We start from the raw sequence: 24,771 nt of genomic DNA, 5'->3' as shown, positions 1-24,771 counted from the left end.
ACATGTTTTGTTTAAACAGAAGGAAGAAGGTGTGTTTACAGCATTAATGTTATAATGTACATAGTGACAACGTACTGTATGTCAGCATATTATATATTTAAAATGTACAGGGTAATATTTGGATAATAACAGAAAAGTTTAAGCTAAAGCAATATTATTATTGTTCTTTAGCACTATGACATAAAATACGCTAATGACTGATACACGAAGCACACGAATGTTGTAGTGTTAGCTACTAGAGAGAATTTTGTGTGTGTGTGTATATATATATATATATATATATATATATATATATATATATATATATATATATATATATATATATATATATATATGATAATTAGCGTCTGACTGCTCTAGCGCTTCAAACTGTGAGACTCTGTATGCTAATATCACTCGTACCTTTCATCTCTAAATGGCACTAACTACATTATAGCTACGACTTGCTATACTTTTTATCCATTTATAGTTACATTTCAAGTTGTAGAACATCTGCAAAATAAGTTCTCTCTTAGGTTCTAAGTGATCTAATATACACAGACTCCATTTAAGCTTTTGAAAAAGAAAAAAAAAACACTCACAAATATGTCCAGATCAGAGATCCTGGTGAGATTTGCGTTCATTAGAAAGCCATGTAACGACAATGCGCTTACAGATGTTCTGGATTTGCATGAAACGTGACCTCAGACATGATACGACTAGATAAAGACAAGACACGGGACAGGACGGGAATCAATGTCACAGTAATAACAGATTATAAACACGCACCTACACATATATACAAACGGGAGTGAAGTACAAACAGGAGAGTGGAGAAGATTCAACAGGAAGAACACAGCATCAGGTTGGGTTTTTTTTTTTCTTTTCATTTTAATGTCTAATAAAATGAAGAGATTTTTAATAATATGGGTGAGAGGCTTTTGTGTGGTTTAATAACCCGATCATTAAAAGGTTATTAAGTGTTACTTAATTTTAGATTTCATGCAGGGTGAACTTTGGGTCAGTTTCCAGGTCTTTTCTTTGCTTATATTCTCTGTTTTAATACTTAAAAAACTTTCACGCCAAACCCTAAACTTCTACTTCATTATCACAACCCTAAAACCCTGATGTCCTGAATTAATTCTTAAACCTTAAATCATTACAACCTTGACCCGCAAAACATAAACACTCTAAACATTAAATCTTAAAACTCTAAATCTGTACATTAGTTTAACCCTTAAATCCAAATCCTTTCATTAACACTAAACTTCTCAATCCTAAACCCTATCTCTAATTAACTACACCCCAAACCTGAAAGTCTCTAAACACTAACACTAACCCTGAACAAACATTTAAATTCTAGACCCTAAACACAAAACTGAAACTGAAATCTAATACTGGAATTAACACTAAAACCGTAAAATATTATCCTTAAATCCTAACTCAAAAATCCTGAATTGACACTAAACTCTAAAACTTAACCTGTTAACCCTGACCTCTAGAGTTAAACCCTAAACCTTAATTCAGAACTCTATGCCCTTCACGCCTAAATTCTAAACCTTAACCTTTCTTATTCTAACCCTAATTCTGTTAGAAATGAATTCTAAAGTTTAAATTGACACTATTCCAAACCTTAAACCTGAAATCTTTATCTTAATCCATACAAACAAAACCCTGAATAAACACTTCAATTCTAGGCCCTTCACACTAATCTGTAAACCTAACCCAGGAACCTCTAATCCTGGAAATAACACTCAAACTTGATCTGTGAATTATTATAGAACTCTCTCAATCCTAACTAAAATTAATCCTAAATGAATGCTTGCCCTGAACCCAGAAAACACAACCTGTTAATCCTGATCGCTAGAGTTAAAACTCATAAACTATAATCCTACAACCTTAATCCAGAACTGTAAACTGTCACGCCTAATTTCTAAACCCTAGACTTCAAATTCCAAATACTTTACTATAAACTCTGCCTGTTTCAAATCCTGTTACATTAAGAATTATGAATTTAAAAAATTAGAATTAAAACATGAGAAAAAATGAGAAAAATAATAATAAAAAAAGTGCATGTGGCTATGTGCACATAAAAAAAACTGTAAAGCCTATTATTATTATTATTATTATTATTATTATTATTATTATTATTATTGTTATTATTATTATTATTATTATTATTATTATTATTATTATTATTATTATTATTGTTATTGTTATTATTATTATTATTATTATTATTAAGCTCCGGGTTTGGATAGTATTTGGATAAAAGGCCGAATGAGTAAATGTAAATATAATGTGTAATAATCTCTCATGATCCTTTGCGCTGGACATATTTGCATTATGTTTTGTGATGGTTTTTGTTTTCATGTTTTTATTTACATATAAACGCCGGGTTTGATCTGATTAACATAAAATGAAACATGTTAATATCTGATTTTCTTTTTCCAGCTGAAGACAATGAACACATCTCTGACAAACGTGAGCCAAGCTGAAATGGGCATAGCCACAGTGTCGATCGTGATTGCATCTCAGGTTCTGAATCTCTGCTTGGGTCTTCCTCTGCAGTGCTACGCCATGCATCTGCTTCTGTCCAAACCCAGCGGAGGAGGAGGTGTGGATGTGAATGTGATCTTCGCTGTGAACCTCACCTTCGTGGAGATCCTGTACTGCCTCGTGGCTCCTCTGTACTGCCCGTGTATCATCAGTTTGACGCTGTGTGTTGGCGCTTTGCTGGGTTTTTGGCTCGGCACCTGCATGAGTGGACGCTATGTGTTCCAGTGCTTGCTGTGTTTGGAGCAGTACTTGGCCGTCATTCATCCCATGATCTTCTTAAAGTTCAAACCCATGCGATACCGAGTCGGGGTTGCGTCTGCAGCGTGGTTGTTTGTACTGGGAATCGGAACTGCCTCCAGCTGCATGTTCCCTGCGGTTCCTTACAGTGCTTTCGGGGCTGTCTACTTCATCGTCTTCTTTCTTGACTCTTTCTGCTGCCTCTCTGTCCTCAATGCACTGGTGCGTCCTGGCCCGAGCGAAAAGGACAATGGGGAGATGAGTGCCGCCAAAAAGAAGGCCTTCAAAATCATCTCCATGAACCTCACAACGTTTTTGGTTCAGGTTCTCCCGATAGTCATCTCATTTGGCCTCCTCAACACTCTGCCTCCGGAAAGCTTTCACCTGGGCGTGGCCATCGGTATGACCATCAACATTGCTGGAGGCTTTGTCCATCCCATTTATGTTCTTCACAAATACAGAAAACTGCCGTAGATGAAGGACGTATAGCTGCAGAACACCATGCAGCAAATTTCTAATGCGTCCTAATGGGCTTAATGTGTTTCTGAGGGTCTGTAATGGTAGTTTAGTGGAGTCTGTTGTTCCTAAGGGTTCCTATTGGACTAAATGCATATTCTTTTGGTCTGTAATGGTAGTTCAATTGAATATGTTCTTCCTAATGGTTCTTAATGGGGTTTAATGTGTTTCTGATGGACTGTAAAGGTAGTTTAATGGATCGTTTTCTTCCTAGTGCTTCGTTTTCTAATCTTATTCTGGTGGTGATCTACCCATGAAAAAAGGCTTTATTGGGTTCTGGTGGTATTTAATACTAACCAAGAAAATTCCTAATGGAAAACTTTGAGAATCTAATGGAAAACATTATGCCCATTTCTAGGTATCTATCTATATGTCTCTGACCCCGTATATCTGTCTGTCCACCTGTCTGTCAATACTCATCTGTATCTCCATATGTCTGTCTGTTGTTTCTGTCTATATATTTGTCTCTCTGTCAGACACAGTAACACCACTTATATTATATTTTGCACTATACTGTAACTATTTATTAAAGTAATTAATTAATTAACCGCTGATGATTGGAGTCATTTCATTTACATAAGCTGTGTGTGTGTGTGTGTGTGTGTGTGTGTGTGTGTGTGTGTGTGTGTGTGTGTGTGTGTGTGATTTGTTTAAATGTGGTGAAATTAGAGGATTAGTGTGGGAGCAGCCACAGTTATACATACTGCAGAACCTCAGTAACAAACCAAACCCAATGTACACACCATAAAACAACACACTAAATCCTACAACACGCTTATTTATCCATTACAAATGTAATCACATGCTGTTAAAATCGGTGAAATACTACAGCTCCCGGCTCATTAACACATTCTTCTTCTTTTAATGTTTTATGCTGGTTGGCAAACCAGTTTATGGTGCATAATAGTGTATATATATATATATATATATATATATATATATATATATATATATATATATATATAAACACACACACACACACACACACATATGTATATATATATATATATATATATATATATATATATATATATATATATATATATATATATATATATATATATATATATATATATATCTCAGGGATATAAACTTTTATTTTGAACATGTCTGCATATGCAGGAAGTGACAGGAAGTTGAAGCTTTTTCACCGGAAGTAAAGGGGTGTGTCTACGTGTATATGTGTTTTTTTTCCCTCTCTCCCTGCATCTCTTGTAGGAACCACGAAGGCAGAAGGACGAAAAGGTAAACAACAGAGTGTAATGTTGTCATTGTTCTGTTTTTATAAACGACTCTGTTGTAAATTCATATTGGTTTAGTTGTTATTTAGTCAGTTTCACCGCCATGTTTGAGCGTTTTTTTGTCTTTTGTTTTACTGTTTTGCTCAGTGTGCGGTGCTGCGTTATTTACAATTTCAGTAAGAGTTTCTGGATAATTAAAACAGCAATTTATCATTTTTACATGTTCACAAATTATGTTTAAATTGGATTTTAACAAAAAAGGCAAATAACGTTCTAATATAGACTAGTGAATGTAAACGCTAGTTACGGATGTAACTGTAGTTCTGTGAATTACCACTAGGGGCGCTGTTTTACACATGGATATCCTCTAATGCGCATGCGCTACCACGCTGAGACCTTCAGCAAAGTCATGAAGTGACAATGATGTAGTGTTTGCAGTTACGGGTCAGTGGGTCCTGGTCTCCTGGGCAGGAACCAGTTCAAAGAGAGCCCCCTCCCCAAACCCCACCAGAAAAAAAAAATACAATTATTACTATAATTTTCTTTTCTCCTCACAATCTTATCCACCAAATATGAACGTCCAACTCTTGAGTCTTCTTCAGCTCATTTTAGTTCATTTATTAAATGCGACCGTTTGGGGAAACAAGATTTCTCTGGCATTACTTTCCTTCCTGTTGTTTCTTTTCATCCACACACAGTTTGGGTTTACAGTTATTCGTCCTTTCTTTATTAATCCTTTTATTAATCTAGTGCCAATTAAACACAGTTAGGCTGTAACTGACCACTTACTTCCTCTTAAAACACGACAATGTCCAAGTCCCTGAGTGATCTCACACAGCTTAGTGGTGTGATCATTTTCTAAGTCGTTTACCACCGTCAAACCCTCCCCCCCCCGCCAACCAGGTTTTTCTGTTAGTGATGACCAGAGTAACAACCGACAATGTATATTCATTTGAATAAATACAACAACTAAATTTTAAAAATAAAGTATTTAATAGAGATGTAATGGAACGAAAACTGCATATCATGATTATCGTGACCAAAACTATCAGTATTATCACGGTATTGTTAAAATGTGCTGAAACTGTACAAAAAGTACTGATGCACACACTGAAATCATTTAAACAGGTTTTATATTTGCAGTGACTTTATTCTGGCAAGCTCTACAGACAGGGTTACCATCATCTATTTAGTTTCCCTCAGCGTTTTTATAAAATCCAAAATATGACCACACTTCAGATTTGGTCCTCTTGGAAGGTTGAAAAATGTTTCCGCTATGTTTTCATGCTCTAAAGACAGCAATGTTGCGTGCTGCGCCTGTGTCAGACTCATGCTGGATGTGTGTGGACAGTGTTTTCCGTGAGTTTTACAAATTACGATAATCGCGTGCGGTTTTAATGATAATTAAGTGTGACATGGTAGTACTAACCATCAGGGAAATTCATCGTGGTTTATCGTAAAACCAGTAACCGTTTCACCCCTAGTATTTAAACAGGGACAATAAGAATAAAGTGTATCATGAGACTGATATATCGTGATTTCAGTATAATATAACGTTACAGCTCCATTTTCAATATTGAAAAAAATAAATCTTCTGTAAAAATTGTCTTTTTTCTTACAAGAAGTGTAATTCCTGACAAATGTATGTATCGTCGTCGTCCTCATTACCGTCACCTCTGATAAATTAGTTTTAGGCCATGTTGGTGAATTAGACGCTTTACACGAATGTGTGTGAATCAAGAACAGCAAAATAATTTGGGAGTAGGACGTGTGAAACGGTGTGAATGTGAATAACAGCTGGAACATGGTGTACATGGAACATGGTGTGTTAATAATAAATGAGTTATTAATGTGTTGTGAATTATGTGTTACAGATAATGGAGTTCCACAGCAGTGAGGAGGTCAACACTCAGTGGAAACCTCCCCTAGACTACACCACCAACACCACCACCATATCCAAATCTGTCACTCAACGGGTAACAACACACCCACACACACACTCTAAAGCCCTGTTCACACCGGGACGATTTTCACAGCGTGAAAAATGGTCCGTTTAATGCTCCAGTGGCTGTCAATGGGAGTGTTCACACCCAGATGTAAAACGCGTGACGTCAAAGCGTCTAATTTTTTTAACGTTGACTGGTTCGTTGTTTTTTTTTTTCATAGTCAACACTTCCTCAATTTGCAGGAACATTAACATTTTTGGGCACAGCAATAGTTGCCTTATATCCACCCAAAAAAATTAGCTTTTTTCAGTGATGAGCGGGTGTCAGAAACGGAAAGTTGTACTGTGCCACCTTGTATACTGGGGTATTTCTGCTTTTCAATAAGTGCCATCTACTGTCATGGAGTGAATTTGCACTTTCACTTTCAGCACGTTGCCTGCGTTTAACGCCTGGGTATGAACACGCAAAAACGTATCGTTTAAAGCGCTGAGAAAAACATCCCGGTGTGAACGGGCCCTAGGGCACGTGTTCTCTAACACACACACACGCATGCACTCTAATATACACAGGCTACACACACACACACACACACACACACACTCACACTCCCTAAAACTCTAACACAGAGGTTCTCAACCTTTTATAACTAAAGCGCCCCAAGCCTCCCCCATATTGGAGGAGACCAGGTATAATGATTATCTATTCTACATAAAATCTGTCTATATGTAACCTAATCGATAATCTGTTTTGATAAATAGATAGATTAATAGATAGATAGATAGATAGATAGATAGATTTTTTTTGCTTTTGTGTTTTTGTACTTTTTTATTACATTTCATAACTTTTATAATTTTTTAAAATAGCTTTTATAAAACTATATCATGGACCGGTCTGGAACACGAATGATATCAAATGTTTCTGAACGCTGTAACTACTTTGAACAAGAGAACTAGGCTGTAATAAATTGGACTATTTTACATGTAAAACATGTTGCATTCCATTCGTCTTGTGTCCTAAAAACATTCACATATGAATGATGTAAATTGAGACGAAGGCCGCATCTCATTATCCAGGTCATTGTTAAATCTCCGGCTCTCAGACTCTCACTGAACAGAGCAGACCCAGAGAGAGGTGTGAGTGCAGTGTTAAAGAAAGACTTTGTGCTTGCAGGACAGTACTGGTGACATTTTGAAAGTTGCTAAGGTTTGTCCAAAAAGTCGCTAGATTTTCGCTAGGTTTTTAAAAACAAAAAAATCACTAAAGGGGTCTGAAAAGTGGCTAAGTTGGCAACACTGGTCTGCACTGACAGCTAGATAAAAGGTTAAACTCCGATTCTCCCCAGCAAAAAGAAAATACAGAGGGAGAGAGAATGCAGGGTTTTTCATTTATGCACATTTTATTTGAAAAGCAATAAAGTACACAGAGTAGTCAAATGATGTCCTGTGTGTGTTTTTTTATTTTTTTTTTTTTTATTTTAATTTAAAATAATTTGCGCCCCCCCTTCCGATCTCTCTGTGTTGAGAACCACTGCTCTAACACATATGCACTCACTAACACACGTAAACACACACATGCTGTAACACACTCTCTCTAACACTCTCTAAAACTTGAAAAGGACCTTTAACATTTGAGAACACTCAGAAAAGTACACATACTTTATTAAACACTAACACCTAAATAACACACACACTGAGTAGGATCTTGTTAAATAGCTGATTAAGTATGTTAAAGGAGAATGTACAGAGGGGTGTTAACCTGTCTGTCTGCTGCATACGTAACATGAACACACACACACATCCAACACTTTAATTTCTCCTAAAACAGACGAGTCTAACAAGTGAAAGTGAGCTGATTAAACACGGATGTTCTCTTTTTCAGGTATCAGAGAGCAGCTCACACACAGAGGCGAGCGACACAGACGGGTTTCTGCCCTGTCAATCAAAGTCTTTAGTGGATAACGAGGAGTTCTCCAGCACAGAAACGAATAACGAGCAGGTAAATAACCAGAAAATATTGAAACAGAAATATTGAAATAGTTTAATACTGATGTATTAAAACCAGGATCTGGGGATGCATCACATTGAACTGAATCATAATCATAATAAAATAAATAATAATTTGTTTTGTTATGGCATTCATTATTATTATTATTATTATTATAATATTATTATATGGTTTTTAATTGTTATTATGGCATTGTTAAATTATTATAATTTATTATATTGTTATATTAGCTGGTGATTTATTATGCTAACTGTTATTATTTTATGTTATTCTATTGTTATATGCTTTCTTCAGCTTCTTGTTATTAAGGTTATTACAGTGGTACTGTAAGCCCTATAGTCTGGTTATGTGAATTGTAAGTGTTTAATCTGAAGTATAATAAAAAATAATACTAATAACCTCGACTTTAGATGAAGCATTTGTTTCTTATTTCTTACTTTCTTTCTGTTTTTAAATTCAGGAATAAAACTAATGGTACAAATCTGCCTAATGTGCTTAATGTTTTAATACTTTTTATTGTATTCATAAATGAAACCTGCAAGCGGTGGTGAACCCATGGTTTAAAATATCACAGACGCTGTTGTGATGTTTATGTGTGTGTTTATTGTTACAGGATTCGAGGAACGCTTACGGTCCCTTTTCCAGATTACACAACATTTATTCCTCGGAAGACAGCGATGAAGACGTGTGTGCCTCCAGACTGAGGAAGACTAAGAGTATTGTACGTTTTATGTGTTTTTATTTAATTGAGTTTACGTACATCATGATATCAGTTAAATCAGCAGGATGGAGAAAGCTGAAGTGATGATGGAAATTTTAATCACAGATTTGGTGTAAATGAGGTACAGATGTGCTTTTTATTTCCAGAATCTGCCACTGATTATTAGCTGATCAATAAGTCGAGTCGTATTCGTCATTAGCTTGGTATATAATTAATAAGTTTGAAAATCTGTCTTAGTCTTAAGCATCTGTTTGAGTGTTTAGACATAAGTGCTTTCGTACTCTAGGTGGCGGTGTTCACCTGAAACATGCATCAGAAGTGAAAAGAAATCAGAACGTTTGTGGTGTTTGTACTTCCGAGCGGATGACTCTCTTCTCATCTCATCCGTTTAATGGTGGAGGATGGTTTTAGGTGTAGTGATGGGAGTTCCAGTTCTGTTCAGTGATTCAGATCATTTGACTCAGCTCACCAATGTGTCGACTCTTTTTGGATCCCAAGTTTGCTATATTTTGACCGGTGATTGTTCTTTACTTAACCCCCTTCTTATAAACAAAATAACATTACTTTGCTTTGCGTTTAATCAAACATAATTGTTAGCGTAAATCAGCAAGGTGCTACATATGACAGAAACAGTAAAAATTCCTCTCGATAACCAATTAATCAACCGATAGTTTTTAAAATTGATGTTGAAGAAAAACATAACACTCAAAATTAAATATTACTGTATGTTTTTACAAAAATAAACATTAGTGTGTGTACAATGAAAATATCCTGTACTTTATAAATTAAATAAACCTATAAATATTAATATATATTAGCTATTATTAAATATTAAAGTAAAGATATACATCCAGACTGAACCAAATAACAAATAAAATAGAGACATGCAAAATGAATTAAAAAAAAAACACTTTAAATAACACAACAAAATTTGTCAGTGATAGTTTTTATTTCATCTGTAGAGGCCACTGTCAGAAAACTATTGGTGTGGATTTTTACTGATAACTGATGATTCCAGCAATCGGTTATTGTTGCCGATTAATCAGCAAAACCAATCAATCGGTCGACCTCTATTCCTGTATTAAGGCACCAAAGCGACAGGCGAGCGTTCATTTTCTACGCAGATTCGTTTTTGTCAATTCTGTGCAAATGAGCTATGATGCTGAAAATAAATAACAAATTCTAACGATCAGCTCGAACAATTCCTCGGACCGATCCCATGGTGTGTGTGGTCTGATATTTCTTCAGTTCCCAGCTTTACCTCACAACTTTCGTTTCTACCTGTAGTCATTTCCGTTTACTGTTTGATGCTAAAATGGGAGTTTACGATGTACTATCGCCACCTACTGGGTCGAATGAAATCTGCCCTTGAGTCGTTTCCATACTTAATGTTGTGTATATCGCAAACTGTGTACGTTCAGCGTCCCGCATGTCCTCAAATCTTTGTAAAATGGAGAGAGTATTGAGACAATTAAATGAAATTGGCAGGCTTAGGTTCATTTTAATTTCACAAATAATTGCAGTTGTAGGAAACATCAGAGGATGAGGTCAGAATGGAGCAGCTGCTCGTCCGATAGAGCTCCAAGTATGCTGAAGCCCATGGGCGTAGCCGGAGTGGGTCATCAGGAGAAATGGGAGAATTCCCACTGCTCCGCTCATAAATTGGGCTCATAGCATAAGCAAGTTGCACTATTGCGTGACTAATAACTAAAGTAACGAATTACACTACATTTGTATTTAAAGAAGCGCATCAGTTACATATGCGTTAAAAAGTGAAGTTTTCTCACGTCACTTGGCTCAGTGCACATGCTCTCTCTCTCTCTCTCTCTCTCTCACACACACACACACACACACGTGCGTGTACTCAGGTCATTGCCATGGAGATATAAACAACCTGTCATCACATGCCATGGTGTAGGTAGTGTTGGAGAGATGCGCTCATCACACGTTGCCAGCAACCAGCGGTTCCAAGCAGATTGCTCTCGCTCTGCACAAGCTGGCAACAGTGTAGTGGGGGGAACAGTCAGGGTTAGTAAAACAACTAGCCATCGATGTGTATATGCTGTGTGCACAGCTATTAAAGAAAAATAAATGCGGAGTTTTATCAGGCTGCCGAATCTTGTGTCACAGGTTTGCAGTGCGCTGGATGGCACACACATCCCTATTCTTCCCCCAACTGATGGATAAATTCTGTCACGTGACACTTTGTTTGACGCAAATTCCATTTTTTTCAACAAAAACCGATTCCGAACTATTTTTTTGCAACATTTAAAGTATCGACATTAAAAATTAAATTGCAAAAAGATTACGTCTACACTTTTATTGATAATTTGTATTTCCATCAGCTATATCTGTAAACATTTGAATGCACTAAACCTTTTATCGCAAAAAAAACCCTTGGATGGAAACATGAGTAATAATGGTCTCTTTCAGCTAAGCTTAGTCTCGCCTCCTGTGCTCTGATTGGTTTAATCATAAAAATCAGACAACTGAGAAGCCAGATATCCAGCCAAAAAAAAAATGATAGTATTCAGTAATTTTCTGATTAAATAATTAATAACAGCAAAGCATGTTTATATACATTTTATTTATTTATTTATTTATTTATTTTTAAATAAGGTTTCTCAGAGCCTGTTTGTGTGTACGTGGTAACTTTTTTTTTATTCTTTGTTTTTAGTTGGATGAGTTATTTACTGACGAGTCCAACGACTCTGCGTCAGACAGTGGAGAGGATCTTCCTTCGAAACCCGGAGATGAAAGCGACGGGAGCAGCTCGGACATCAGCGAGTGCCCTCGACCGAGCGCGAGTACTCATCGGGGGTCAAAGGTTGACGGTGTGGCTGTAAACAAGACGGAGAAAACCGAGGATGGGAGGAGAGTGTATAATAAAAAGCACTACTGCCTGTTTTGCTCGAAACCTTTCAGCAAAATCGCGAGACATTTGGAAGACATTCACTCAAAGGAAGAGGAAGTCTCGAAAGCGTGCAGTTTCCCAAAAGGTTCCAAACAGAGGAGGATTTATTTGGACGAGCTCCGTCTCAGAGGGAATTACATCCACAATATAGCCGTGCTGAAATCAGGGAAAGGCGACTTGATCCCGTATAAACGGCCGCGAGGGGAAATGAAAGCGAGTGACTTCATGCACTGCCCGCACTGTCAGGGCTTGTTCACCAAAAAAGTCCTGTGGAGGCACATGAAGGTGTGTAAACTGAGTCCTAAAGATTACGTCCCCAAACCTGGGAAGAACCGCGCGCTCTCTCTGTGCGCCGCCACACAGCCGGTACCTCGCAACATCAGTCCAGAGCTGTGGAAGATTTTAAGCGTCATGGTCTCAGATGAAATCACAGAAGCTGTAAAAAACGACAGCTGCATCATCCAAATGGCGGAACACTGGCTCCGGAAGAGCGGAGAATCTCCGAACAGTCAGTGCTTCATCCGGCAGAAGTTACGAGAATTAGGAAAACTGCTGCTCAGCGGCCGGAAAGTGACCTCTCTCAGGAAACTGGAGGATTTTATAGACCCGTACAACTGCATGCAGGCGGTGGAAGCCGTGCGGCATGCGTGCGAATACAACAGCGAGAAAAACACCTACAAAATTCCGTCCCTCGCTAAAAAACTGGCCATTTGCCTGGCGCAGCTTAGTCGCCTCATACGGACTAAAGTGGTGATGCCGAAAAACGTGAAGCTGGCACGAAAACTGCAGAACTTCCAAAAAATCCACGAGGAACGCTGGAACGACTTGTTGTGCGCCACGGTGTTGAGGAACTCCGAAGACGAGGAGGTGAAATTTAAACCTCCGACGCTGCTGGCTTTCACAGAAGATGTTCAGAAGCTCCATGCGTTCCTGGACAAAGCACAGGACGAGTTCACGGCACAGTTATCCGCAGAGTCGTCCACTAAACACTGGTCGGATTTGGCGAAAGTTGCTCTGACGCAGATCATTCTGTTCAACCGGAGCCGGGAAGCTGAAGTGGTGAGCATGACACTGGAGACATTTTTATCCCGAGACAACACCGATCCTGCCACAGACATCGACTGGGCTCTGACCGAGGTCGAGAAACAACTCTGCCGCCATTTTTACAAAATCATCATTCGGCGAGACGGAGCGCGTCCCATTCCCATCTTACTGACTCTGAAAATGCTACGCGCCCTGCAGCTGCTGGTGGAAAAGAGAGAATCCTGTGGCGTGATGAAGGACAACACTTACGTCTTCGCCCGGCCCTCTGCCTCGTCTCATTTCCGGTGCTCGGACTGCGTTCGAGGCTTCGCGTTGATTTGTGGAGCGAAGGATCCTCAAGCGCTGACTTGTTGGAAATTGCGGAAGCGAATGGCAACGCTGTCCACGGTGCTGAATCTCGGAGACCCGGAAATAAACCAGTTAGCAAGCTTTCTCGGACACGAGCTAATCATCCAGGATGAGTTTTACCCCCTGCATGAAAGGACACTACAGCTGGCAAAAGTGCACAAGGTGCTAACGGCAATGGAGCAGGGACGAATGATGGAGTTCATGGGCAAGAACTTCTCAGATATCGATGTTCAACCGGAAGGTATGTTCTCTCACTGATTCACTAACTCATTCTCTCACTGATTCGCTTACTTATTCATTCACTCACTGATTCACTGACTCGCTCACTCACTGATTCACTGACTCATTAATTCACTCACGCACTGACTCACTGACTCATTAATTCACTCACATGCTGATTCACTGACTCACTCACTCACTGATTCATTCACTCACTGGTTCACTAACTCATTCATTCACTCATTAATTCACTGACTCATTCGCTGACGGACTAACTCATTGATTTAACTGACTGATTTAATTAAATTAAATTGGTTTAATTGGCTGAATTCCTTTAATTGACTGACTCTGTGATTCTCTGACTGACTCATTCACTGTTCTGTTCACACTAAATGTTAAATGTTTACATTATGTCATGAAGGAAAGAAGTAGAAATTGGATGGATGAATGAATGAATAAATAAATATGCCATAGTGCAAGAAAACGTAAGTGGCAAAAGTCCCCAAATTTAATAAAAAAAATTTTCTTCCTCTGTAGAGAAGGTTGATCTGAGCAGCGACAAAGTAAAGAATAGCTGGGAATGTTCAGGTACGTACACACATTTTCCTCTGATTATTAAAGAATTCATTAATTATTCCATGGATTAATTAAAAAAATCTATTAGATTAATTAAAATAAAAGTATGTAATAAACATATTTATTTTATATATTAGAGAAAATGTGAACAGTATATTAAGAGACATAAATAATATATATTTTTAATTTGTTTAAATGTCTGAATATTCTGTTCATTTTCTGTTCATCTCACGATTTTGTATATAAAATAAAAAGTTGTGCAGTGAAACTCAGAGTGCCTCTTACTAATCACCTGCAAATAATCATCAAACCAATTCTAAATTATAATATTATTTGTATTATTCATGATTTCATTTGCTTATTTATTTAAATTGTTTGTCAGTCTTAAACTCTCTTCTTGTTTATTTTGAACGCAGGCGTGTTTCCAGGCACTTGTCCAGGAAAAAAAGCAGCTCAGAAAAAGAGGAAACCGTGGAGCGGGCCTGAAATCCAGGCCGTGGAAAAGCACATGAAGGATTACATCACTTCCTGTCGAGTCCCAGGTAAAGCAGCGTGCGAAAACTGCTTAAGCGCCGAGCCTTTAATGCTTAAAAAGAGAGACTGGCAGAGTGTCAAGTTCTACATCTACAACCGCATCATGGCACAGAAGAGAGACGCCAGCCACAAAGTCTGAAAAGATTTGTTTGATTATTTTTAAATGTAAAAAAAAAAAACCCATTATGCTAATGCGTTTAATCTGCAGCATTAAAACATGTGCAAACTTCTTAAATCTGTATGTTACATTATCACAGGAGTCATTACTTAGAGGACCAGGAAAGTGTTTTAGCAGATCGAACTGAAAAAATACAGAAATAAATCTATAAAACAAACCTGACCACAGATCACCAACTGTAGTTACAAGGCTAATCTTTATAATTAACATCACAGCTTCACACTAGGGGTTGACGAGTCACATGTGTTGCTTGATGTTTGTCTCTTGTGGGCCTGGACTGTCCAGCGTTTTTAGTTCTGCTGAGAAATGTTAGTAGCTGTATATCACTTCTGAAGCTAGCTAATTAAACACAAATTAGCTAGCTCACTAATCAGTTGTGTGATTTATTTGTTACGTGCTCAGCTTCATTCTCAGATTAGATTAGCAAAGCTAACTACCTGCACTAGCTACGCACACTCACTTCCTTCCAAGCTTCATTTTTCTTCCTAACGTTTGGATTTGTTGCATCTTTACATCATCAGAAAATGAAGAAAACCTCACTTGAAATGTCTCTTTGTTGTTTCATGTTGCACACATACGTAGAAAACTAACAATTGCTTTGTCGCTCGCCATCAGCTCGAGCGGAGTCCATTAAATTTTTTTCCTCAACCGCAAGCACACCTTTTACTTCTAATCTACAGGCTTCTACCTTTCTTTTTTTAACCTCTAGACCAATCAGGCAAACGAGTAAAAACAAACATGGATGCTGATCTTCCAGTGTAGCTAAAAATAATGTGTTTCTGAGACGTTACGTGACACAACATCGCACAAACAACTCCAATTCAAACAACCTCCTCCTTATCTATACCAATCTACATTTAATCCGAGAATGATAAATCTAGTCTAGAGAAAAAGCTAGGGTACACCGTTAGCTAGTAATCGCAGTGTCTGGTTAAGAGTGTTGTCAAGGTTACAGTGTGAAAGCAGATGAAATGAACTGCAGTGTTGTATCTCCGCTTTAGCACTCATGCTGTGCGTCATTGTGTATTATCATCATCATTATTATTATTATTATTATTATTATTATAACAAGTAAGTCTTATTGATCCACAGTACATTCAAAACCCTGCATCTTTTCCCCTAACTCTTTATGCAACTGAACTCTCCGATTTAAATTCTGTCTTATGATTTTGTGGGTAAAGTGAATAATAAAATTGTAGCGTTGTTACTTCGTTAAGGCGTAACCATTCACCCTCATGTCAGATTTGTGTCAATAAAGCGATATGACTAGCTGTAGCTGTGGCTGTACGTGTGGATGTAAAGAAACTTTTTCACACTTTATTATCATGGTATTATCACACCGCATTAAAATCAACACCATGTTTAAAGCTGGACTGCATGATTTCTGTTTGTTTATGTAACACCACCATGTTTCAGGTTTTAATAATAAATACAATGAACACTCTTGTCTCTGTGCACAATATAACTGTCTTGTGTAAATGGCAAATGCTCTGCACTTATATAGCGCCTTTTGACCTTAGCGGTTCTACAAAGCGCTTTACACTGTTTCTCATTCACCCATTCTCACACACACACTCGGAGCTACTATGCAAGGTGCTAGCCTGCCATCGGGAGCAACTTGGGGTTCAATGTCTTGCCCAAGGTCACTTTGGCATGCGGTGTCATGTGGGACGGGGATCGAACCACCAACCCTGCGATAAGTGGACAACCTGCACTACCACCTGAGCCACAGCCACCCGTCTTGTGTGTTTGTTGGAGTATTGTGGATTCTGATTGGTCTAAAAGTTTATGCATATTAATGCATTCATTTTTTTTATGTTTTCTATAAATAGATATTTCAAAAAATAATTTATGGGAGGAGTCCTCAGTGTCAGAGGTAACTTTAGGTTTCCGACGTTTTCAGGACAGATGAGTTTACGCTTTTTGTGGTTTCTTGGTTTCTGTGGGGTTTTTTTGTCTTAGAGAGTAAAAGTTTGGTGAAGGAACGACGTATATCGTAAGTGAGAACAGGAAGTAGTCTGTTTCAGAAACATAATGGGGCTATAATCAGATAAAAGATATGACGTGCCATTCTTTAATAAGTTGTTTGTTCTTTAATAAATTACAATTTGTAATTCATTGATCAATATACTGAGAACTGCCTCAACATCTCCATTCAACTGCTGCGCCATCCACAGAAAATCCAGGCCATCGACGGAGGCCCTATCGGGAGCATGCAGATCCTCCCCCTCTAGTTTGACGCCCTCCATCAAGAATTCATCACATTCTTTGTTACAGTATCTGCCAAACATCCAGTAATCATGAGCATCCCATGACTGGAACAGCATAACCCTCTCATTTCCTGGTCCAACAGGCAACTCACTCACTGTCTCAGAACCCCAGTAATTTCTCTGGCTGCCTCAACCATCAAGAGCCTCTACAACCATTTTCCTGCAATATGCCTACTGAGTCTCAAGACCTGAGTGAGATGTTCAGTAAAGTTAAAGCCAATGGGTTACCACATTGTCCATACGATTGTGCCATGAGCTGCTGCCTGGAACAATTCCCCCTCAAAGCTGGATTTATCCTGTGTCAGTGGCTGAACAACAACCTATGAAGGATTACATCAGGGAGGTGCTCCAACAAGGATATATCAGGCCATTCATTTCTCCTGCATCTGCTGGCTTCTTTTTTGTGGAGAAGAAAGGGGGTGGTCTCTGACCATGTATAGATTACCGGGTTCTCAATCACTGCTCAGTCATAAACTGTCATACTGGTATCTTCTGCCATTAGTTCCCACGGCCCTGGAACAGCACAGATTAACCCAAATTTTTTCAAGATGGATCTTCGTAGTGCTCGCAACCTGGTGCATATTAGAGAGGATAATGAGAGGAAGATGGCTTTTAGCACTGGCCACTACAAGTACCTTGTAACACTGTATCGGCTCTCTAGCTCCCCCTCTGTGTTCCAGTGTTTTATTAATTAATTCTTGAGGGCCATGTTGGGGAAATGTGTCATCACATACATTGACGACATCTTGATTTATACCCCTTCCCTAAACTTGGCTTGCTACGAAGGACCTGAGCAACCCCACACCTGTAAAAAGCTCAGTCCCAGGTACATTGGTCAGTTCAAGATTGACTAACCTAGTAGCTCCGTCCTTTCATGTCTCCTGCCTTAAGCCAGTTGTCCCCGGCCCTCTGGCCACTGACATTCCACACGATAACCCTCCTGCTCCACTGGACATTGAATGCCAACCAGCCTACCTAGTAAGGTATATTCTGAACGCCCATTGCAGGAATGGCAGGATGGAGTACATTGTCAAATTTGAGGGGTACAGCCTGGAGGAACAATGATGGGTTCTGGCACATGTTATTCTCGACCCCAACCTATGTAGAGATTTTCATGCAAGCCATCCTGAAGCCCTGGCCCATGGCCTAGGGGGAGGCCCAGGAAGAGCAGTGATCCTGGAATGTGCCTTTCAAGCAGGGGCTCTGTCATATCACAGCAAGCAACGAACTCCAATTCCCAGCAGACACCGTGGCCTACAAACATCCACTTTTGAATTCACTCCCCAGACCACACACACGCTCCCTCTCTCAGTCACCCAGCTTCTTATTGAGCACACCTGTGCACCTCTGCTCATTCATAATCACTCACACAGGACTCTTTAAAAGTGATTCTCTTTCACAAACACGTTGCAAAGTATACGCTCAGTTAAGTCATACACCTGACATTATTAAGCCTTTGTTTATTATTGCTTCCTTGGTTTTGACACAGTTTGTTTATCGTTTTTGACCTCTGCCTTGCCTAATCTAGTCTGTTTGCTGATCACCTGACCTAATTGTTTTTTTTTTTACCTGGTTGTAATTTTTTCACTTTAAGGATTTAAAAATATAAATATTTATAAAGAAATATTTATAAAGGTGTATTCCAGGAAAGAATGGAGCTACATTGTGTGTCTTCAGTGTGTTTTTTTGAAAGTCGTCAGTGTATCATATTTGCATGAATAGTGATCAATGACAAGACAATAACAACACACACACATATATACAAGTGAGTGTGTGTGGGCTGCTGTTAAAGACGAGAACTGCACTATCCGTAAGCGTATCCATCCCTTAAAAAAGTATTTTATTCTACATTTGCAGTGATTTTTTTAATGTTAATGAGTTTCAATCAAAGCTGTACAATTCACTGATTTATTTTCGTTTATTGTCTCTTATTATTATATTCTCAGACATGAATATTTGATTGAAGTTAATGTGTTGGAAGCAGGAAAAATGGGCAAGTGTAAGGATCTGAGTGACTTTGTGATGGCTACACAGCAAAATCACCAGTGTTGATTTAACACCCACAGTGTTGAATTCACACCCTACTGTGTTTATATAAGTCCATTGGACTCAAATAAACACTCTGGGTGTTAATTCAACACTAGGGATTTTACTGTGTAGACGACCAGGTCAGAGCATCTTCAAAACAGCATTGTGGGGTGTTCCCACTATGCAGTGGTTAGTACCTACCAAAAGTGGTCCAAGGAAGGACGACTGGTGAACCAGAAACAGGGTCATGTGCCAAAGTCTCATTGATGCACATGGCGAGCGAAGGCTAGCCCATCTGGTCCGATCCCACAGAAGAGCTACTGTAGTACAAATTGCTGAAATAGTTAATGCTGGCTCTGATAGAAAGGAGTCAGAACACACAGTTCATCAGAGCTTGCTACATATGGGGCTGCGTAGCTGCAGACCAGAGTGTCCATGCTGACCCATGTCCACCACTAAAAGCACCTACAATGGGCGCATGAGCATCAGAATTGGACCATGGAGCAAATGGAAGAAGGTGGCCCAGTCTGATGAATCAGGTTTTCTTTTAAATCATGTGGATGGCTGGGTGCGTGTGCATTGATTACCTGGGGGGAAAGATGACACCAGGAAGCACTATGGAAGAAGGCAAGCTGGCGGAGGAAGTGTGATGCTCTGTCAACATGGACACGTACCACCTACCTAAACATTGCTGCAGACCAAGTACACCCGTTCATGGCAACGGAATTCCCTAATGGCAGTGACCTCTTTCAGCAGGATGATGCTCCCTGCCACACTGAAAAATTGTTCAGGAATGGTTTGAGGAACATGACAAAGAGTTCAATGTGTTGACTTGACCTCCCCAGATCTCAGTTCAATCAAGCATCTGTAGGATGTGCTGGACAAACAAGTTCGGTTCATGGAGACTCCACCTTGCAGCTTACAGGACTTAAAGGGTCTGCTGCTAACATCTTGGTGCCAGATAACAGATAGCACAGGACAATTGTGTACCCACTGCACATGATTGTTTTTAAAACAGCTTCAGACATTTGTCTTCGCCTTCAACCTCACAGTGGGTTGGGCATAACCAGGTTTTGTGCTCCGTAAAGCTTTAAAACTTTAAATGTATACGATCTCAAATGTTCCTTTTCTTTCAGCACAGCTCACTTGTGATGAACCTGATGCCATGTAATTAAAGCCACTGCCCTCCTCTGTTCCTCAGTCGAACCATTTAGGTTCGCCCTGTTACCCTTGGCATCTTGGTTGTTTGTCTGAATCCTAAGTGTGTACAGGTGTAGAAGGGAAAGACAAACAGTACTGAGTGCGTTTACAGGATATTCAGTATGAGCAAATATGATGACAGCAGCAGCACTAAGTCAAAACTACAGCATCCAGGTACGAATAAATGCTGAAGAAAGAGAAGTAAGTGCACACAGAACAGGTCCCATAAAATTACTTTTTTTTCCCAATTGTTTTTCTATCTATATGTAATTTATGCACTTTAGAGAGTTTAAAAACATACATATTTATAAAGCAATATTTCTACAAGTGTATTCCTGGAAAGGCGCTACATTGTGTGTATTTATGTCATGTTCTTGTTGGAAGTTATCATGGCATCATATTTGCATGAATGGTGATCGATATGACAAGACAATAACAACACAGGTGACAACAGAGTGCGCACACCTGAGTGTGGGAGGATGTTAGGGAGGATGAGAACTGTGCTGCGTCATCCGTAAGCATATCTGTCCTTTAAAACAATTTTAGTTTATAGTTACAGTACATGTTTATGTTAATAATGAGTTGTAATCAAAACTGTACATTTCAGTTAACTAATGTTATTGTCTTCTATTATTATCATATTGAATATGTCATTTGTGGAAAAGGAATAATCTTTTTGATTGGGATAATGCTCTATATTATATTTTTTATATGAATATAAATATTTAAGTATTTAAATAATTGTAATAATATGTATAGTAATAACCCATTTTTGTAAAAATACTTATTTCGGTACATAGGGCTACAGTGTTTATTATATAATTTGTGGTTTTGTTTTTGTAAATATATAAATCAGAGGTGTCAAAAATATGGCCTGATAAAGGTTTAGACTTGGCCCGCTGAATGAATTTTAAAAACTGTGCTCTAAATTAAAATTGTCTTGTGGACGGTAACTGCATTAAAGGATTCTAAAAAGAAAAGTGCTAGAGAAAGTCTCTGTTAATCCACTAGAGGGCAAAATAGAGCAATAAACTCAGCTAGTGACAAAAATGTGCTAAAGATATCAGAACAGAATGTTCAAACCTTGTGTACCTTTCAGCTAAATGTCAGTAAATTAACGTTTAAATTATATATTACTTTATATTATATAATAGTATTATTTTTCATGGATGCACAAATTATTTAAACTACAGTCCTAATTAATAGTAAAATCTCACATTCACTGCACCTTATGGTTTCTGTCACTCACTTTCTTTAAACATATTATTTTACTTGTGTTTACTTTGATCATAGTGTTTTAATTTGGCATTACAGATCTTTCTTGCGCTACACTGTCTATCACCGCGTCTACACTGTGAGTGAGGAGCAACGCGTCTTCGATCACTTACAGATCGCAGCCGTTATTATAAACAATAGAATTGACACTGCAAGCACACAAATACAGCATATGATCGATCACAATAAACTTGATTTAAACTGAATTTCTTGAGCAACTTGCACCAGTTTCCCCAACCCCTTGCACACAGTGGATCATTTTGTATATATACATAAGTTTGTGCTCATGCCTCACTGTCGTGCTTCCATGCTACACAAGCTCCACTTAGTAAAGTACACTTTTTTTCGCTGTCACTCGACGATTGCGCCTCTGTCTGATGGTGACTGAGGTCATGTCATTGACTCTGGGTATTTGCTAAAGCTAGCGGCGTCGCATTACGTGCGTTTGACATCATGTGCCATCGTGTGGGAAACAGCTTATACTTCCGGTTAGTGTTCCACTGAGACGATACTACCCTTCTAAAATTCATACACTAAATGGCAGAGTGCATAATGCATAGTGTAAGTATATAGTACGTAATTTGGGACGAAACTTTGGTCTGTGCTCTCCGATGCGTGTTTTTGGAAGAGAAGTAATGTAAGTACCCCGTGCCATGCGCAAACCAACTAATCGATAATGAGATTCGTTGACAATGATTTTCATAATAGATTATTAGCAATTAGTTGTTGCAGTTTATTTTTTGTTCAGCCCTTGACATTGGACTAAGAGTAATGTGGCCCATTACAGCGCTGTAGTCAAGAGCGCCATTGTCAAGTTCATGACCAGAACTAGCCAAGATTGAGTCAAGATCGAGCCAGAAAACCATCAAATCCATTTCAAGTCCGAGACTTTTCATCAGCTAGTCAGTTTCATTTCGTGCATTAAGCTGTTTCAATAAACTTGTGCATGCTAAAAAACAACACAAATATTATTTTTTACTCTCTGTAAAAAACTCTCTGTCAACGCCAAGATCAATGCCCTAGCCTGAGGTGAATAAAACATGGCCTGATTGATACAGAGGAAACAAAGCTAAAATATCTGTAATATTAAAGTGGGAGAAAAGAATGTCAGAGAAGCAACATAACTCTTAAAATAATGCTACCACCACCATGCTTCACAGTGTTGTCAGGGTGCTGAGTATTGTTGGGTTTCTGCGAGCTTAATCAGAATATTTTCTAATGTTAATGTAGGTTTTATTTGTGAAATTATTTAAACTATTACCTTTACACTAGTTTTGTGTGCTAGTTTTAATCAGGATAATGTCCTGTATTCATAAATTATTCTTCACTGACAGCTAGCTTTAATATGGATTTGCATTGATAAATATATGTATTGTGATATGTTCTAAATCTAATCTGCTTTTGTGTCTCCTGTACAGTTTTTTATTTTGAAGGACAGTTTTTTTTTAAATCTGGCACAGAATGTTGAACACCTCCAACACAAACTCCTCCATCCATTCAGAGGAACAGTGGCAGTATAGCACCAAGTTCATCTTCATTGTATCCATGCATTTGGTAAATTATCTCCTGGGTCTTCCTCTAAACACTTACATCATCGCCATGCTTTTAAACGGATGCAGGAGATTGGATCCATGTGACGTCTTCACTCTCAACCAGGCTGTTGCTGAAATCTTCTTTATGCTCCTGGCGCCTTTTCACATCTTGTTGATTGTCAGTTCTGACATGAGGTTTAATCAACCACTGGGTTTTTTACTTGGCTCTGGAATGTCAGTGCGTGCAATTCTCCAGTGCTGGGTGTGTTTCGAGCGCTACGTGGCTGTCGTCCATCCCATCACATTCCTAAAGTTCAGACCTCTCCCATATCGAATGGTGATGTGTGTCGTGGCATGGCTGGGTGGAATACCGGCTGGCATCATCTGCTTGATAACGTTTCCTTACATGCCTTACCAATTGTTTGGAGTCATCTACTTTATCATTCTGAGCATCAACATCATAAGCTATGTGTCCATTCTGAAAAAGCTGAAGCACCCAGGACCGGGGGAGAGGAATGCCGACAGGAGAATGGAGGATGGAGCAAAAAAACGGGCCTTTCAAGTCGTCAGGATGAACCTGCTGACATTTTTGGTCCAGAACACCCCGATCGCTGTCCTCTTTGGGACCCTAAACACTCTTCCCATCACTGTTTTTAGAATGGCTTCAGACATTTGTCTGGCTTTCAACCTCGCAATGGCTTTGGTGCAGGCAGTTTTCGTGCTCCATAAAGCTGGAAAATTCTTGTGATTAACCTGATGCCATGTAATTAAAGCCACTGACCTCATCCATCCCTCATTGGAACAATTTACATTCCGATTTACATGCACATTTATTTATTTAGTGACAGATGCTCATAGCCAAAAACATGTGAGGCAGAATAAGCACTGATTCTGGAAGTTCTGGAAAACTATGTTTCTACCATTTGAGCAAAAAGTAGTGAAAACTCCAACTAAGTACAAGCTGCATTTCCCTCATTTGGCTGTTGTTTTTCTCCAAAGCATACAATTTGGATGCTGTGGTAACCATGGCAGCGTGGCAGTGCTGGAATTTGAACTCACAACCTTCTGATCAATATCCCAACACCTGAGCCACCAGGTCACCCAAAATCTGCAGAGAGAATGAAGCTGGACAGTTCACATACAATGGCTTGCATTTTGTAGAACTGCACAACATCACCCATAGCATTCAACCATTCAACTGAAGGGAAAAATCAACATCGCTGATACATCTTTAATAAAAAACAAAAACAAGAATTTAGTTCACAAGTTTTGATTTTTTGGGGGTTTTCTGTAGTCAACACAAAGTCAAAATTATGTATACAGGGTCAAAAATATATGTACAGGACACCTGATATTTAGTTGAATGTCCCTTAGCAAGTTTCACCTCTAGCAGACGCTTTTGGTAGCCATCAACAAGCTTCTGGCAGAATTCTGGTTGGATATTTGGCCA

At 38.7% G+C, this 24,771-nt stretch overlaps 2 protein-coding genes across 2 annotated transcripts; both read left to right on the top strand.

The window, feature by feature from the left end:
• The first annotated feature begins 644 nt into the window (after nucleotides 1–644).
• On the top strand, nucleotides 645–3,838 carry LOC108272553 (uncharacterized). Its single transcript, XM_017481030.3, has 2 exons — nucleotides 645–844; nucleotides 2,434–3,838. Exon 2 carries the CDS (start codon nucleotides 2,443–2,445, stop codon nucleotides 3,247–3,249), a length of 807 nt encoding a protein of 268 aa, XP_017336519.1. The 5' UTR covers nucleotides 645–844; nucleotides 2,434–2,442; the 3' UTR covers nucleotides 3,250–3,838.
• A 601-nt stretch (nucleotides 3,839–4,439) lies between these two features.
• On the top strand, nucleotides 4,440–16,463 carry LOC108273236 (uncharacterized). The gene is made up of 7 exons (XM_017482380.2): nucleotides 4,440–4,536; nucleotides 6,407–6,508; nucleotides 8,357–8,473; nucleotides 9,096–9,203; nucleotides 11,881–13,750; nucleotides 14,266–14,316; nucleotides 14,721–16,463. Exons 2-7 carry the CDS (start codon nucleotides 6,410–6,412, stop codon nucleotides 14,975–14,977), a joined length of 2,502 nt encoding a protein of 833 aa, XP_017337869.1. The 5' UTR covers nucleotides 4,440–4,536; nucleotides 6,407–6,409; the 3' UTR covers nucleotides 14,978–16,463.
• Nucleotides 16,464–24,771: the final 8,308 nt, after the last annotated feature.

This window comes from Ictalurus punctatus, chromosome 12, assembly GCF_001660625.3.
Source record: "Ictalurus punctatus breed USDA103 chromosome 12, Coco_2.0, whole genome shotgun sequence".
NCBI classification, from domain to species: Eukaryota; Metazoa; Chordata; class Actinopteri; order Siluriformes; family Ictaluridae; genus Ictalurus; species Ictalurus punctatus.
The sequence above is the reverse complement of the archived record's forward strand: the minus strand, read 5'-3'. Positions and strand labels throughout refer to the sequence as shown.